Below are 15,500 nucleotides of genomic sequence, written 5' to 3' on the forward strand. Positions count from 1 at the left end.
GTAGACGACAACCATCACACAATTCAGAGCTTTCTGTTTCTAGGAAGGCCCCAAATGCTGTCATGTCTGTCAAAAGATTTCTCCTCCTTCTACAGACTGTCAGAACCAAGAGTTTGGAGAGATACAATTTAAAAAAAATAAAAATAAAATTATAAAATAAAATAAAAAGAGCTAGATTTTCATACGCATTTCTGTAGAGGTTCTGGTTCAATTTGAATTTTAGACCAATTGAGGGGGAAGTGATTCCTATTTTATCTGAACAAATTAATGCATATCATTCATTTATTCATTCTTACAGCACCCATCAGCACAGCAGCAGCAGGTTTCAGTTTCCTAAACTCAATGCAATTCAAAATTACACATGATCTCCACTAAAACTACCATTACTGAAAGTGATGCAGTTAAACATTAGCATCCCTTCTCTAAAGAAATCTCTGTCCCCAAATCCCAGAAAAGAACAATTCATTTACAAGGTAGGCAGGTAATCTTGAATCAAATCCTGAAGCTTGTCAAAACTAGCATTTCCTAAACTATCAATAAGAAACTAATTTCAAAAGAGGGAACTCCCAATTCAAGTCATTGCTGCTAAAGTCCTGGTCCCTTTTACCTAGCTTTCTATCAAATCTGTTTTGAAATGTTACAAACAACTTGAAAAAGAAATTAAAATAAATAATGGCTCAAGAAGGTCTCTTTGACAGGACCAAAGCATCAGACTCTGTAGGGTTATCAGAATTTATACCACTAATTACAAAGCCCACAAAGTCCCTGAACTCAGCATTACACGAAGCTAAAAAGCTCAATGGGTAAAAGATTAAGAGAAAATATTATACTTGCAGATAATCAGGACAACTGAACAGAACCACATTACTATTGCTCAGTGGAGAGGCTGAAAATTCAATCCTCAAATATCATCTCTAAAAACATAATAGATAAATTTTGTTATCCTTCTAACAAGCTGTTGTAATGCTAGACTGGGATAAAACAGATCATGCTGCCCTCTTGTGCTAGACGTGCACAGAAATCAGCCCCTTTATTCCTGCAAGTGACACACGAAGAGAAATACATGACATTCACTATGAAGTAGAAAACATCCACATTTTCCTCCTTACAGATACCTTGACATATATGCAATTCCCTTACTGGGATATGGATAGAAAAGTAAAGGAAATTTCAAGAGAGTCAAATTCTACAGTCCGAAATATAAACAAGTTCTGTCCAGAAACGCAGGCAAGTCAGCCTAAAATACAACCACTTAATGTCCAACTTCCCATCAAAGTTTCACTATAGCTGTTTAAGTGATGCTGTATAGATACCTGCTGATAAATTTGAATTTCAGTCATAAATATCTGATCCTTCTTTCTGAATGCTGGATGACACAATAAGCTTTAGTCAATTAGGATTATCAGCTCAATAGGGTTAGATTAAGTGCTTAAGAAAGAAAGAGACAGTCATTTATTAATAAGATTCTTCCAATGCAAAACATACTTAAAGCAGCAGTGTTTTAACTATTTTTAGGTCTATGCTAAATTATAGAAAGGTGAAATCTGTGTACACACAAATATTTTTGGGTGGCAAGGGAGAAAGGAGAGGGCTCCTCATATTCCTCTTCTGTATCTGATATGTAACCCAGGCTCCAAAATTACAAATTCTTAAATCATCTGGGTAAGATGCTCATTACTATTCCCTCTACAACGCTCCCCACACTATATATTGCTAATGCAATCTGTAAAGAGAGGTCTTGGGCTCAAACCTAAACTGATTCACAAAGCATACTTTTTTTTTTAGAAATAAGTAATCTCATTTATTCACCATGATTGATTTGAGCTACACTGTTGGGAGCTGACAGACATGTCATGATTCACCACGTATTTCCATTTCCTAATGTCAACTCCCTGATGCTGCTCATTAGTCTGTTTCCCCAAAAAGAACTATCAAGAGCTTGGGATATTATTTAAGTTTCCTTCCTTGACTTTGGAACGTGGTTCACCATATGTTCAAAATACTGGCTCCAGCAGCAAAGTAGTAGCTTTGCTGATTACTTTTGGATAAATAAAACTGCAAACATCAGTCCAGCAACAGGCTCTGCTACGGTCTTAGAGACCTCACACAAATCCTGAGAACACACTGGAAATTTAAATGACAGCTCTGACACTGCAGTATCAGTTTTGCTAATATGGTATATGATAACTAATAATTTGACTTGGCTGTTAAAATCACAAGCCCAGAAAAAGGAGCCTTTAATAATTAAATTTTCTTTTGAGTACATCTTTCATAGTAAGGCGTATTAAAACAAATCTCATCCCAATGCAAAAAATAGCACCTTCAAATACACACAGCATAAACTCCATGTAAATCAGACAACGAAACACAGATGTTAAAAAGAGAATTTCAGAACTGCTAGATGCTGCAGTTTTGAACAAGAGCATCATCTCACATGCCATATTTTCCCTTTTCTTTTTTCCTTTCTCAAAAGATCTATAGATTAGAACAGCAGTACCTTTGCATGCTACCATGACCAAAAGAAAGATGTAGGGAAAGAAATACATGCACACTGAAGTTAAACTTCTATTATATCTGCTGATAAATAGAAACACACTTCTGTAAGTCACAACTGTGTGAATACCAGTGAGAGGCAGGTTTTTATGAATGTTACTTTTAGAAAGCACTGCTAATTTGAGCTTCACAGTATGTTACAAAGCAAACTGTTATTACTCTACTTTGTCCCCGATGCTTACTCTGTAGTTCTTGGTTTGTTATGATGAGCCAGGTTTATGGGCGTTCTTACATGATGTTTATGTATTCCCTCAAAAATACAGTTATTGCATATGCTGTGAGCTCATCTGTGCGCACACACAGACAAAAGAGAGACACACAGAAGGAAAATCTCTGCCTATCTGACAACAAACACCATCAGTACTACAATTTCTTCTGACGTTATGTGCTCTCACTGGCTCTCCACTAAGCTTATGGCTTCACTTCTCACCCTTTACAGTGGCCTTGAATTTATGTTACCACAGATCCACAGTACAAGTAGACCATGTAACACAGCCTTAAACTTCTGTGGATGTAGATTTATTAAGGGGAAACTGTACATGTTTCATTCATCATATTGTGGACGTGAACCTTTTTTCCACATGAATATTTTTTGCCTGAAAATACATTTCTCTGAAACAATAAGACCAACCCTATATACCTTTACAATCATTAAATGGCTTCTGGAACTATGAGAATAAGCCTATGTTCCTTTTCTTCAGGGGACTGAATACTCAGGTTTCTGTTTCTCATGTAAAACTGGCTAGTAAATCAGTACCACCCCACTTCCCCACTCTCTTCACTCTGCTGCAGCTTCTCTCTCATTTCTTTTGAGGAACATAAGGATCTCGATTACAGTTTTAAATTGGAAGCTTTACAGTTTTGGAATTCTGGAAGGACAGTAAGCTACACAGTTCGTCAAAACTGTGAATTACCACACACGCTTAAAATTATTTTTTTAAAAAAGGCGAATAACTGTTGGGGTTAAGCCTTCAAAGAAAAGGACAAGAAAGGCATCCCCACAAAATACATGCATATTCATTCAGCATATGAAAGACACCCCTGTGTAACTGAATCAGAACAGCAATGCAACTAGCAGGTCAACGTACAACACCAAAGACACAGGTAATTCGTTTTTCTGCAGAATGCATTTGAAGAGCATAAGATCAACCATCACTAAGGAGTCAACATTCTGACTTTTAAATTTAAAAAGACCACACTGTTAAAGATTTTAAGTAAAAGCAGCAAAAAACCCAACAAATGTGCAAAAATACTCAAAACCATCATTGCCCAGAAATAGTACAGTTAACATAATCAGTGAAGTGCATTAAAAGTTAAAGGTTTTTTTTCAATTAAACTTACCTATAGGATTTCTGTCAAAAAACAAGACGGGAGCTTTCAAAATTGACTGAAACATTTTGTTGTGCAAAGTTTGACCAGAATTCACAAGAACTTGAAAAACCAGAAGACTTCTTATTATGCCAAACAGTATTGTAGCCACTGTTAAACCTGAAATTAAAAAAACGTGGACAGAGCATGCATACAGACAGCAATCTTTCAGTAAAGAAAGAAAAAGAATTTAACAACAAAACTGAACTAAAACCAATTTTTATTGATTTCTATATATAGCAAGAATGCAAACCTAAGCCTAGGGACTCAGGCTGAGCACAGAACATAGATATATTTATGTCACTAGCTTCAGTTACTATCATAGCTCTGATTTAAACAATTTCTTTTTTTTTTTTGTTTGAAAGAATTGCTACTTTATAGAAATGTAGGAAATGTGTGTTAGTCTGTATTAAAAACTTATGCTTAAGAGCTCCGCTAAGAAATTAATTTCACAGTGGTGTGTATAATTGTGGCTTACAGAGGTCACTGTGAAGAGTCAACATTTGCCAGCAGGTATTAACCAAGTAATATATACATGGCTATTTAGAGACAACCTTGAGTTATTCTCAATCAGCCCAAACCACTCATGCCATTCTTCCCCTTGTAAACCACATCACATCATTTAAATTATGTGTATTTCTCCAACACAGTATAAGATGCATCCTTTATGTCATGTGAAATAGAGCCCCTTCTGGGGAATTGGTCTGCAGACTGTTTGTCTTTCTTCAGGGTACATCTCACTTACAAGACAGGGGTGCTACAGGGCAAAAGGTAGAAAGAAGGAATGATGAGATTGCTGCTGCTGTTTGCCATGTATAATCTCCAACGTGGCTGCCCAGTTTCCCAGGCAATGAAGGTGTTAACCTTACATTTGGCAGTGCTTCCAGGCTCCAGGTGATCTGCTCCAGAAACTAAGCATAGCCACCACAAGCCCAGATGCTCAGGCCTTGAGGACATCCTGAAGTTAGACCCTAACTATCAACATAAAGCATTGCCTATTCTAAGCACTGGTTAAAACTGGATGCAATTCAGGTACAGCTGGGAAAGAGTGAGGTTTTAAATTACATGATGTAGCTAAGTGAATCAGTTATTCCATCCTGCTTACTGCTGTGCCCTCCCAGGATGCAAGAAAAGGTGTCACTATCTCATTTGTCTGCTTGCAGCTTATTGCCCATGTTCTGTGCAGTGCTGTTTTTCAGAAAAAAGCACGTGGGCTGGGGTGACAGCTTGTTTACCTTGTCCTGACTACTGTATTCCAGGCCAGGTGAAAGAAAACAACCTTTCCAAGAGTAACTGCACATAACCAAACAGGAAAGCTGTGTCACACAAAAAGGGAGCAGAAGAGATACCAAGCAGAAGTCTGTGGCAGAGCCCATGCCTAACAGCAGTCTGCACGGAGCAATGGGAGGAGAGGGAGCATGTCCCAGGAACCCCACATTTCTGTACAACTTCACTCAGCCTTGGAAGCCACTGGAAGCTGTTGGCATGACCCTCACCAAATGAATCATCTGAAAAGACCTAATGGCTGGCAAGAAGAGGGAGGACCAAGACTTACTTTTCAAGTCCTTCTTTTGGTCTGTCTCATGCCAAAGGTTTTTGCTTTCCCCGTTTACAAGCTCACCACCTCAGTATATGAGAGGCAAGGACTCTTTGCACACTCACTTTACCAAAAAGGTGTGGAAATGGTACCTCAGTTCTGGCCAGCAGGGTTTCCCACTAACAGTAATTTTACTCTTCTAAATCTTTGTCTCATGGAAACAACAAGGACTAGGAAGGAGCTACCTTGGTCATTTTTTTCTTTTTCCAAACACTGAGACTCAGAAATAAAAATGTTAAATTATTTTATAGAATTTCAGAGCTATAGGAAAAGGTAAGTTAGATTATTACATACTTCATATGAAATGTACTATCTTTTTATAACTTTTTCAACTTTATTTAAAATCTTGTGTAGCTAAGTCACTGCTGTCTGTTCAACTATTCCAAATAGCTCACTAACCCATCTGAACATTTCAATATAAAGGTAACCCTTTGTTCTGTCATCTAGAACAAAATTTGCCTTAACAGATAAAAATTTCCATCACATGGTTTAGGTTATATGGTCAGAGAAAGCCAAGTTTTCCATACTTAATCATACTGTGCAGTCCACTGGAACAGCTCACAAAATAAAACATTACACAGAGAAAATAAGAGCCAAATTTATCTGGCTCCTAAACCGTTGCTTCCCAGGCCAAGCACAATGTTTTCTGTCAAGCACTTACATCAGCTGAATTCCTGAAAAACTACCCCAAACAAAAAATCCTCTGCCTATCCTCTCACCCATGAGAGACGTTTCTGAATACATTCAATGCATATTCTTCTGGTAATCCACCTGTTTTTTCAGACCTATTATTTACATCTCCATCAAGAAATTACCATAGCATACAAAACTGTACATCACTATAAGTGCTAAATAGGCAAGTGTGAGAGTGTATTTCTACACAATTGTACTATGCCAATTTTTACTACATTTCAAAGCACTATTTAAAGATATTTGGGTGTCTGAATACAAGGATCGATGCCCTTCACTAGATAGTCAGAAGCATATGGCTACCTATTGAAATATACTAAAATGTTCTTTAACATCCTGCTTTGCATACCCATCTAGGATGCTTTTTAAACACCAGTTCTTTTGCTATGGCACTTCAAAAGGAATGTAGCCATGCCAAGTTTTAGAACACCGCAGAATGAATATCCATTTTTAATCCCTCTTGCCCATCCATATAATGACAAGATTTAGCTCAATGACCTATTAGTATAGACAATAACCACAACCTTACGGTGACTGACTTTTTGAATACTCAATTCCTAGTTTACTTTCCAAAATCCAGGCAAAGCAAATTAAGAGTCAGCATTCAACCTGTTTCTTCTGTTAGATTTTTTAATTTCATTTATTCCAATTAATTTAGTCAGGAAGCAAGACTGAGGCTCCTAATCTGGTAAGACATTACTCAGTTACTGCTAGAAATCACATTTCCCTGCATTGCTGTTCCTTTGTACATCTCAAGACTCTTTATTATGACAGATCATATAATAAATAGTTCTTCAGACACACACACATACATATGTGATTACCTGCGTAAATTCCCAAGTAAAAGTTAAGGTCTAGATGTTCAGTCTTATTTGCCCCACTATTTCCATTTGTTGTGACATTCAGCTTTTCTTGATTATTTGCCCTGTGGAAATGCATACAAAAGATAATAATCAACAAATCACATTTTGCAAATATTCATGAGCATGTTTAACTATTTCTAGATTCAACTCTGTTGAAACCTTTAGTTCACAAGATCCCACATACTGATGTTGTCATGCATCACACCATGAGGAGTAGCAATCACAGGCTACACTTCAGCATAAAGTTTAAATTTTTCCCCAGACACAAAACACGTGGAGATCATAAAAAAATCAAGCTTATTCTGAAGTTTCCTAGAACAGGTTTCACCTGCCCCTAATATCTGTGCAACACTGGTTTCTGTTAGATAAACAGCACCTGACTGAAAAGGCAGCAATGACCAACCAGTTACTATCATCAACTTACCAGTAAGAAAGCCACCAGTCCTGGAGCACATATGCCACCTTGAGTAAAAGAGGCAAATACAGAATCATCTTACAAAATGAAAAAAACATTAGAAAATTAAACTTCCCTGCTATTCTTTCAAGTTCTCTGGGAAAACATCACATACTCAGGAAAGTATGCTATCCAGTCTTTCAAGACCAGCAGTAATTTGCAAAGCACATTAGAAGGTGCATTAGAATCCTCTACAAAGAAAGAAGTTACCTTAAATTACCTTACATGATAGCAAACTAAAGGAAAGCAATACACTTAAGCAAACAAAATACAGTAGCTCTTCTTAATATATGTTAATTGCACATTAAAGAACTATTTTTTCAGTTCCTAGAAAATTTGCTACTAGAGATATTCCAAAATGCTTTTTGATTAACAAACTTTCTCATGTTACCAGTCCAGAAATTTGTGTTTACAGGAGATAATTACCAGAAACAGGGCTGAAGGAGGATGAGAGAAGAGAAGAAGGGAAAAACTCCTACTACCATCTTCCTTCTGTGCCGAGAGGTGACTACAAGCTTGTTACAGGGTTATTTATCTCAAAATGCACCTCTGCTCACATGAATTTAAGGTTCTGGGCGGTCTACTGCAGAGATTTGATCTTGCTCAGCTATCTTTCCAATAGACTCAATTCAAGGACAAGCAAAAGGAAGTAACACGTCTAAATATATAGACTATTTTTTACAGCCAAGACCAATCACTCCATGAAATGAATTTAAGCTTTCTCAGCAGGAAACAGAAAAAGGCAATAAGCTAGCTTCACACAGCTTCCTCAGCTCATCACTTCTTTCAGTAAGTTTCAAAACCATTTCCCTTGTTTAAAAATTCTTTTACATACCTGCTGCAGTCTGCATTGCACACAATATTTGCCTATCCTCTTCCTCACCTTCTTAACCTGCCAAACAGTGACCCTCCTTGTAGTCCTTCTCATAACCTGCCCTTATGAGCAAACAAGCTTTTCTTTTAGCACTTCTGTCGGACTCCGTCCTCCCATACCCAGTAAGGCTCTTTACTCTCCTCAACTGGAAATATACTGACTGTTCGTATCTGTTAAACACTGCCTTATACATCTTATGACTTTGTTCTCCGTCTCTAAAAATTAAGACTGGCTTACAATTTCTGTGCCATGCTACCAGTGAAATAATTATTTTGACGTATTAAAACTGTTGAAGGATCAGTGCAAGACCTCACAATGCTGTACCAAAACTCCATGATGATATATAAAATTTGATTGAGTATACTACAAAATTATTAAAGAACGGAATTCTCCCAAACATTTTAGATGAAACATCACACTAACAAGCATATGCTTTGTTAAGGAAAAAAAAAAAAAAAAAAAAAAGGCAAACCCAAAATGCAATACTATTTGTGGCTTCCAAGAACTTACCTGTGCCAAAATATTGAATAGTAAAAGCATAAAAATCACAAAGTAGTTTGCTCCTGCAGTGAAATATTTTCTGTAAACTCTGAAGTTTATTTTTCCCTCAGAACGACTCTCCTCTGGCACTGTAGCTAGTGCATTTTCAGCCTGAAAAAAAACAAAACCCAGAAATAAAAAAAAAAAAAATCAACCTTGCAGTTACAGACTCAAACGAAGCCACTTCAAAGTCATGGTTCAGTAATACCAAAAAATCTATTCTGCAAGATGACACTGTGAGGATTTTACTTTGCATTGCATCACAGAATGTAACATGACTTCATTTACAGACAGAAATATTTACTCTAACTGACCTCTACACCAGGTTTTTCTTTTCATATATATTACTTTCAGCCATAACAACTCTGGAAACTAAAGCCTTGACTTAGGAAAGGTTCTGTTTTCAGAATGCAAGTGTATATAACCTTTCCTTTTCAGAAAGTATTTAAAGTAAATACTCTTCTGCAAGCCTGCACCAAAATCAATCCACATATGGCCAAAGTAACAAATTACCCATAAAGTTTTAATCACCTCCTTGTAAGTACCAACAAAGCATCTGTTAATAGGGAAAACAAGTAAAATGATAAATAAGAAATCATGTTAGGCAAACAATGGATGAAGGACACTGAAAGACAGAAAAGGAAAAAATGAGACAGGCATAAAGATGAAAAAGAACTATTCAAAATTCTGATTTTTTTTTTTTTCAGTAAATGTGATAGAAAAACTAGTGCCAGTTCAGCAGACACGTAACACTTGATTTTATTGTCAGCAGACATAGGTGTACAGGAGCAGTAGAATCAACAGACCTGACTTAGATGTGAAAGGAGAAATCCCACCTACTCGCTCATAAAAGAGAACCTATCTTGGGTTTTTTGTTTTTCCAGCTGACCTCCCCCCCAGTCCAACAGCTCTAGCGCTGTTAAGAAGTTTGACACGCCTTTGTGGATTTAATAGTGGAGTCACCACTGGGATATTGATAATATCAGATAAGTTTACTGCTTTTGGGCATAAACCCATTCCTCCAAAAAGGTACCAAAAAGTCTTTAGCACTTTTTTTAAAAAAATCTCACTGCTTTTCATTATAGAAAAGAAAAATAAATAATATCTATTGATTGCATGAAGCTGACAATCATCAGGGACACAGAGGGATTCATGGATGCAGTGCTAGCACAAGCCTAGCAGGGTTACACGGCTCCTGCACTGTTTTATGTGAATGCAAACACACCAGTAGAAGGCCACCTACGGTACAGCAACCTTATGGCTGCTTTTGCACCCTGCAGACCAAAAGATAACAAAGCACTCGGAAGTCAAGCTGGTACCATACAAAGCGTTCTGTTTTCGCCAACAGAAGGGCTGCGCAGAGCAATACAGTGGTGTCCCAAGGTAACCCCCTCAAGGCCAGCTCAAGATCATGTGGGTATGTTAATGCCAGCCATGTAAATGTAGACTTTGTATAAAGCCACCACTTCTGCATGCACTTCCCAGAGCTCAGGATTCCAGGGAAAGCATTAATTTGAGTTCAGCACTGCACAAACACACAGAAACCACCCAATACAGTGGTATTTGCCCTTCAAAGCAAGGCTGTCAGAGAACAGGATGAAAGAAGCACAGTGCGGTATCTTTGGACACCTATACAAATGCTTCCTGCATGCCACAGAGCTGATGCTGAACCTGAACAAACACACTCTGCTGGATTTGAACAGAACAGCAGAGAGCTGTGGGATGCCTGCCCTCTACAGCCCAGGTGGCATGACTGCCAGCCAAGCACAGCGCTGGGCAGACCCACCATGGGCGAGATCTCACCTACTAATGCAATCCAACAATCCTTGAAATTAAAATGCAGCAGGGAAATCCCTTAACAAAGTTTAAGCTAAGAACCAGCCAGACAAGAACTGAGACACATCTATCTTTGAGCACTCACAGGTGGTTGTTCCACTGCTCCATCTTTCTGTGAGTGGACAGAAGAATCCTGGGACCAAACAGATGACTCCGAGAAGGTTCGGCTCCGGGCAGACTTCAGGTTGGGGGTTCCTGGAACCGACAGCTGTTCTACTTCCTCATCTTTTTTCAAAAGGGAAGCAAAGTCGATGCCAGATCTCAGGAACTCTGAATACGTACCTTTCCCCACCATTTTACCCTACAATTAATATAAGCTTTGATTATCTTCATTATATACTTTCTGTAAAGGACAATTTTTCCTATCTATCCTTGCTGCCTCTGGGGTACTGCAGCTGCTGAGCACACATCCCACTGCAGTGACTGAGCTGAAGCCTCTGTCAGTTCCTCATTTAGAAGAGCAGAAACAAGTTCTTCACCCTCTAACCAGTCCCTTCCCAGCTAACCAGGCCAAGGAGCACATGGGATGACAAAAGTTCCAGTTACAGCCAGATGAGAGTTACCTCCTTGGAGAAGCTGTGGGAGACAGCCATGCAGCTTTAAGACAAGCTGTTGAACTACATACATAACCATCACTCTTTTATGTTACTCCAGACTAGGGGTAAACAGCAGCTTAATTTTCTGGTCCTCACAGAACAACACAGACTATTTGCACATTTCTTACAGCTCTACCACAAACTCATTTCTAGAAAGCTACTGTAACTGTTAAAGAGACCTTAATGGGAGGAAAAAGACTGCTAGTGTCCTTTTTTGCAACTTTGTGGCGCATCAAAAGTAATTTCATATACTTCACTACCCAACCTTACAAAAACAAATAAAAAAATCAGCTGAAGTTCTTGCATTTCCCCTCTACCCATGAATAACTGGTACAACAAAGTTTGTAAGGAACCAGTTTTGCTGAAGCTTGCTCATTCTCAAAGGTATCTGTGACCATTTCTCATACTTGATTTAAAAAGGGGACTGGCTGCAAAATCAACAGTTCTTAATTCACACAAAAGTGTAAGAAACAAGAATAAAAGCAAAGCATTAACATAGTCTCAAAACAATTCTCTCACAGTATATTATACACATGTAAGATAAAAACAGGTATGTAAGATGAAGTATACGCACGATAAATTCAGAAAAAAATTTCAGGGAAGGTATTATAAGAAAAAAATCACCTTATTTCATTAATAATTATAAATCTCAAAAAACATATATAAACATTAGTAGACAGAAAATGTATTTACAAAGTAAAAATAAAAATCTTTGGGTTTTTTCCATTCTTAGATTAAAAAGGATAATTAGAAAGTATGAGATATAAAAGCATAGACAATGAAATCACTTACATCTTTTAAAATTAGAATCTGATTTGCAGCACGGAGATATTGCAACTGGTGAGTGACCAAAACAGAGATCTTCTGATGCAAGGCCTGACAAATACATCTGCAAAGAGATGGAAAAATGAATTAAAAAGTGAAGTGTCCTAAATAGTTTTGACTTTCTGGAAAACACCTTCTATTCATTTATACAGTGTTTAAAGTAAGAAAAAGATGCTCGTGTTTGTTAGATTTATAAAAATTACACTTAACAAACATGTTCCTCATTTAACTTCAAGTTTTCAAGGTAGGGTAAAATAATTTCTTATTTCTGGTCTGGGGTGAAAGAGGAGAAAATATCTTAAGGGTATTTCAGTAAAGTTGTCTTAAACATCCCCCCAACAAATGCACATGTCGTAAGCTGAATTGCAGAGGGTATTTAACAAAACTTAAACAAATGGACAGAGAAAGCAGGGCAACATACTGTAGACAATTATGGAAAAATACAGCCAACAAAAGTAACTTATTTGAGATAAGCTTTCAGAGCAACTGTAACAGTGAGCCATTGAGAGTTCTCCAGAAGTAAACAGATTTGAGCTACATCCAGGTAGATATTGAGATAAAGGAGCAAGAGCCTTCAGCCGCCTTTGACCTTTTCCCATGGAGTCAGGGCTTACCTTCCTTCTATCAATACCTGCTTACCCTAAAGGCTTCCTCAAAAGTTTGGGATTTGAAGACAGAAATGAAAAAGGAGGGACTGGGCACATCAGAACCAGTGGGCAAGTACAGTTCAATCCCATACATTTTTAGCAGAAAAGATACCTGGTATCTTTTCAGCAAAGCCTTGAAAAACCAACAGAGCCAAAAAACACCCCTAAAAACAGCAGTGGAGCAACAGTTTACAAGTGCAGAAGTCTGCAAGCATGCTCTTTATGTACAACAGGTAGAGCACAGACACAGCTGAGATCCAACACTACCAACACTCTCATTGCCTTCATTCCCACAGTAACACAACAGGGAGACAACACTTTGAGAGGATGCCCCTTTCTCAATTACTTGCTATCTTAAGAAAACAAGCAAAACCGGTATTGTCTAGAACTGAAGTGTTCTGTGAGGGTATATACATTAGCATTTTCCATTTGGATCAGGAGTGCCTTTCTGAAGATCATCTCCCAGTTGTCTCAATCTGTTGTTGCTCATACTATTGAGTGGTATTGGGGGCCCATGAACTGGACTTCTAGAGAAAACCAAGTGAGAACACACACTTTGGTAGCACCCCTCACCAGTATTCTGCTGATGAGGAATGAAGCCTGAAGAGCCAGGATACAGACTGCTCAAAGCAGAACATTCTGAACTACACGGGGACCTTGGCATGGCGTGTTTTTCTCCACAGATTCACTCCTGTTGGTTCACAAGCTAACACCCATTTGCCAACATGATACAGGAGAGTGGCACTCACTACAGAAGAAAAACAAACACCACCACGACCACCACCCCAATACTCTCCCCATTCTCTAAAAAAACACAAGCCAAACCACAGCAATCCAAATTCAATGCAGAAATGCAAATAAACAGTAAGGGGAATAAGGAAAAAAAATAACATGGTCTTAACAGCAATGATATCATATTGCTTACTGTGTTTCATAATTTCAGGTTGTATATCAAATTAACCGCCTACACAGATTTTAACGCCTGTTTTATCACTCCTACAAAGACTGTAGTAAGTACAGTACTATAAAATGGTTAACACTAGTACTAGTCAGCATAATTACATACAGAAAGTATATTACAGCGTTCCAAGTAAACTGTGCAGTAAAATTGAGTTAAAAGAAACATGCTTCCCGAGAAAGTTACATGCTTGCTATGCAGCATTCAAGGAACAACTATAAAACCATATCATTCTCAGGTGGCCAAGATAACAATTAATTAAGGTACTTCCAGCCGCATAACTATTTGGCCAGTTGCAAGTATTAATACATCAGGTTCTTTGTAGGAGCATTATTCTGGTGTGGTTATTGTCCACTCTCCAAGCAGTCACTAAACAAGCTACATGGCAACTACAGCACCAGCTGAAGACATACAACAAAACATAATCTTCAACAAAACCTATCCAGAGAACTGGACAAAGATCTGAGCGGTTACAGGACATTTACTTGCCCAAAGTAAAGCCGCCAAAAGAGAATATATCAGGTATTCACTGTGAAGAGATCTATGTTTCCCTTACATAGTTTCACAGCCTATACACCACTTTGATCACTGAATTTTCTGTGTGCCAGATGTATGTCTAACAGCTTACAGGCACAAACTAGCCACTAGAAAATCCGATGGCTGAAAAACCTTAAAATCTTGATCCTGAGTCACTGTAAGCCCACTGCGCTTTAAGTTTGCATTTGGAGGGGGGAGAAAAGAAGAGAAAAAAAGCGCGGGTTATCACTGCATCAGAGCAAACCAATTAGAACTGTCAGAGCTGTCAGCACAGCATCCTGCATGATCTTGATCTCAGCAGAGAAGGTAAAAATGACCTCTGTGGAAATTTTTATTTCCACTGATGTATCAGTTCACTCAATTGAAAATTTTGAAAAAAAACAACAAGTCTCGATTTCATGTCTATCTGGGTAGAAAGAAGCTAGCTGAATAGTTTGTTGATAACAGGTAAGCAGAAAAATTGTTGTCACGATTCACTGGCATAAGCACAGGCAGGAAAAATCACAACAAAGAGTATATACTTAGATCTATTACCAAGTTAAACAACTCACTGCTCAGACAGCTCACTAGAAAATTTTGCTATTTAAAATACTGTATCATCATGAAGCACACCAGTTGCAAAACTAGTAAAATACTAAGTAGATACTTAACATTAGTTTCAAAACAAACTACTTGCGTTTTATGCTCAAAACCTATTTTTATTATTTTTTTTCCAGTATTCTCTTTCCCACTTGATAACATCCATTCTGCAGTTTACAGTGAGCATCAACTTTGTATGGTGCCTTGGCTGCCACAGAAAACTGAAGCCAGAGTTCTAAGAGAGGCTCAGCAAAACCGAATGTGATAAAAGGGCTGGCACAAAACTCAGAGAGCACACTGAATTGTTCTTAGTGAAAACTTGGTATTGTCTTCAAACTGAAAAAGAACCAACCTAAAATAGTCCGTAAGTGTTTATGTTTTTAACTGGTTCACTAAGGCTTAGTTTCATCACACATCTACTTCTAGAAATACTGCTCTGTGTGGCTGAAGAAAAGCAACCATCAGTTCTAGGTGAAACATCCAATGCTAGGTGAACCACCATCTGACACTGTCTCCCTTTCTCACTGACAATACAGAGAATCCAGGGAAAGCCTGCTTCAGCAGAGGACATAACTGGTCCAAG

At 38.0% G+C, this 15,500-nt stretch overlaps 1 protein-coding gene across 1 annotated transcript in view; it reads right to left on the reverse strand.

Moving 5' to 3' along the window:
* The window catches only part of ABCC4 (ATP binding cassette subfamily C member 4), a 159,538-nt gene that overhangs the window by 91,781 nt on the left and 52,257 nt on the right, over nucleotides 1-15,500 (reverse strand). The window contains exons 14-19 of the mRNA XM_040584392.1: nucleotides 12,164-12,260; nucleotides 10,861-11,076; nucleotides 8,910-9,050; nucleotides 7,496-7,533; nucleotides 7,033-7,133; nucleotides 3,895-4,041 (exon numbers count right to left, since the gene is read on the reverse strand). Coding sequence (XP_040440326.1) covers nucleotides 3,895-4,041; nucleotides 7,033-7,133; nucleotides 7,496-7,533; nucleotides 8,910-9,050; nucleotides 10,861-11,076; nucleotides 12,164-12,260 — 740 coding nt within the window. The remainder of the gene's footprint in view (nucleotides 1-3,894; nucleotides 4,042-7,032; nucleotides 7,134-7,495; nucleotides 7,534-8,909; nucleotides 9,051-10,860; nucleotides 11,077-12,163; nucleotides 12,261-15,500) is intronic.

The sequence above is a fragment of the Falco naumanni genome, chromosome 2, assembly GCF_017639655.2.
Source record: "Falco naumanni isolate bFalNau1 chromosome 2, bFalNau1.pat, whole genome shotgun sequence".
NCBI classification, from domain to species: Eukaryota; Metazoa; Chordata; class Aves; order Falconiformes; family Falconidae; genus Falco; species Falco naumanni.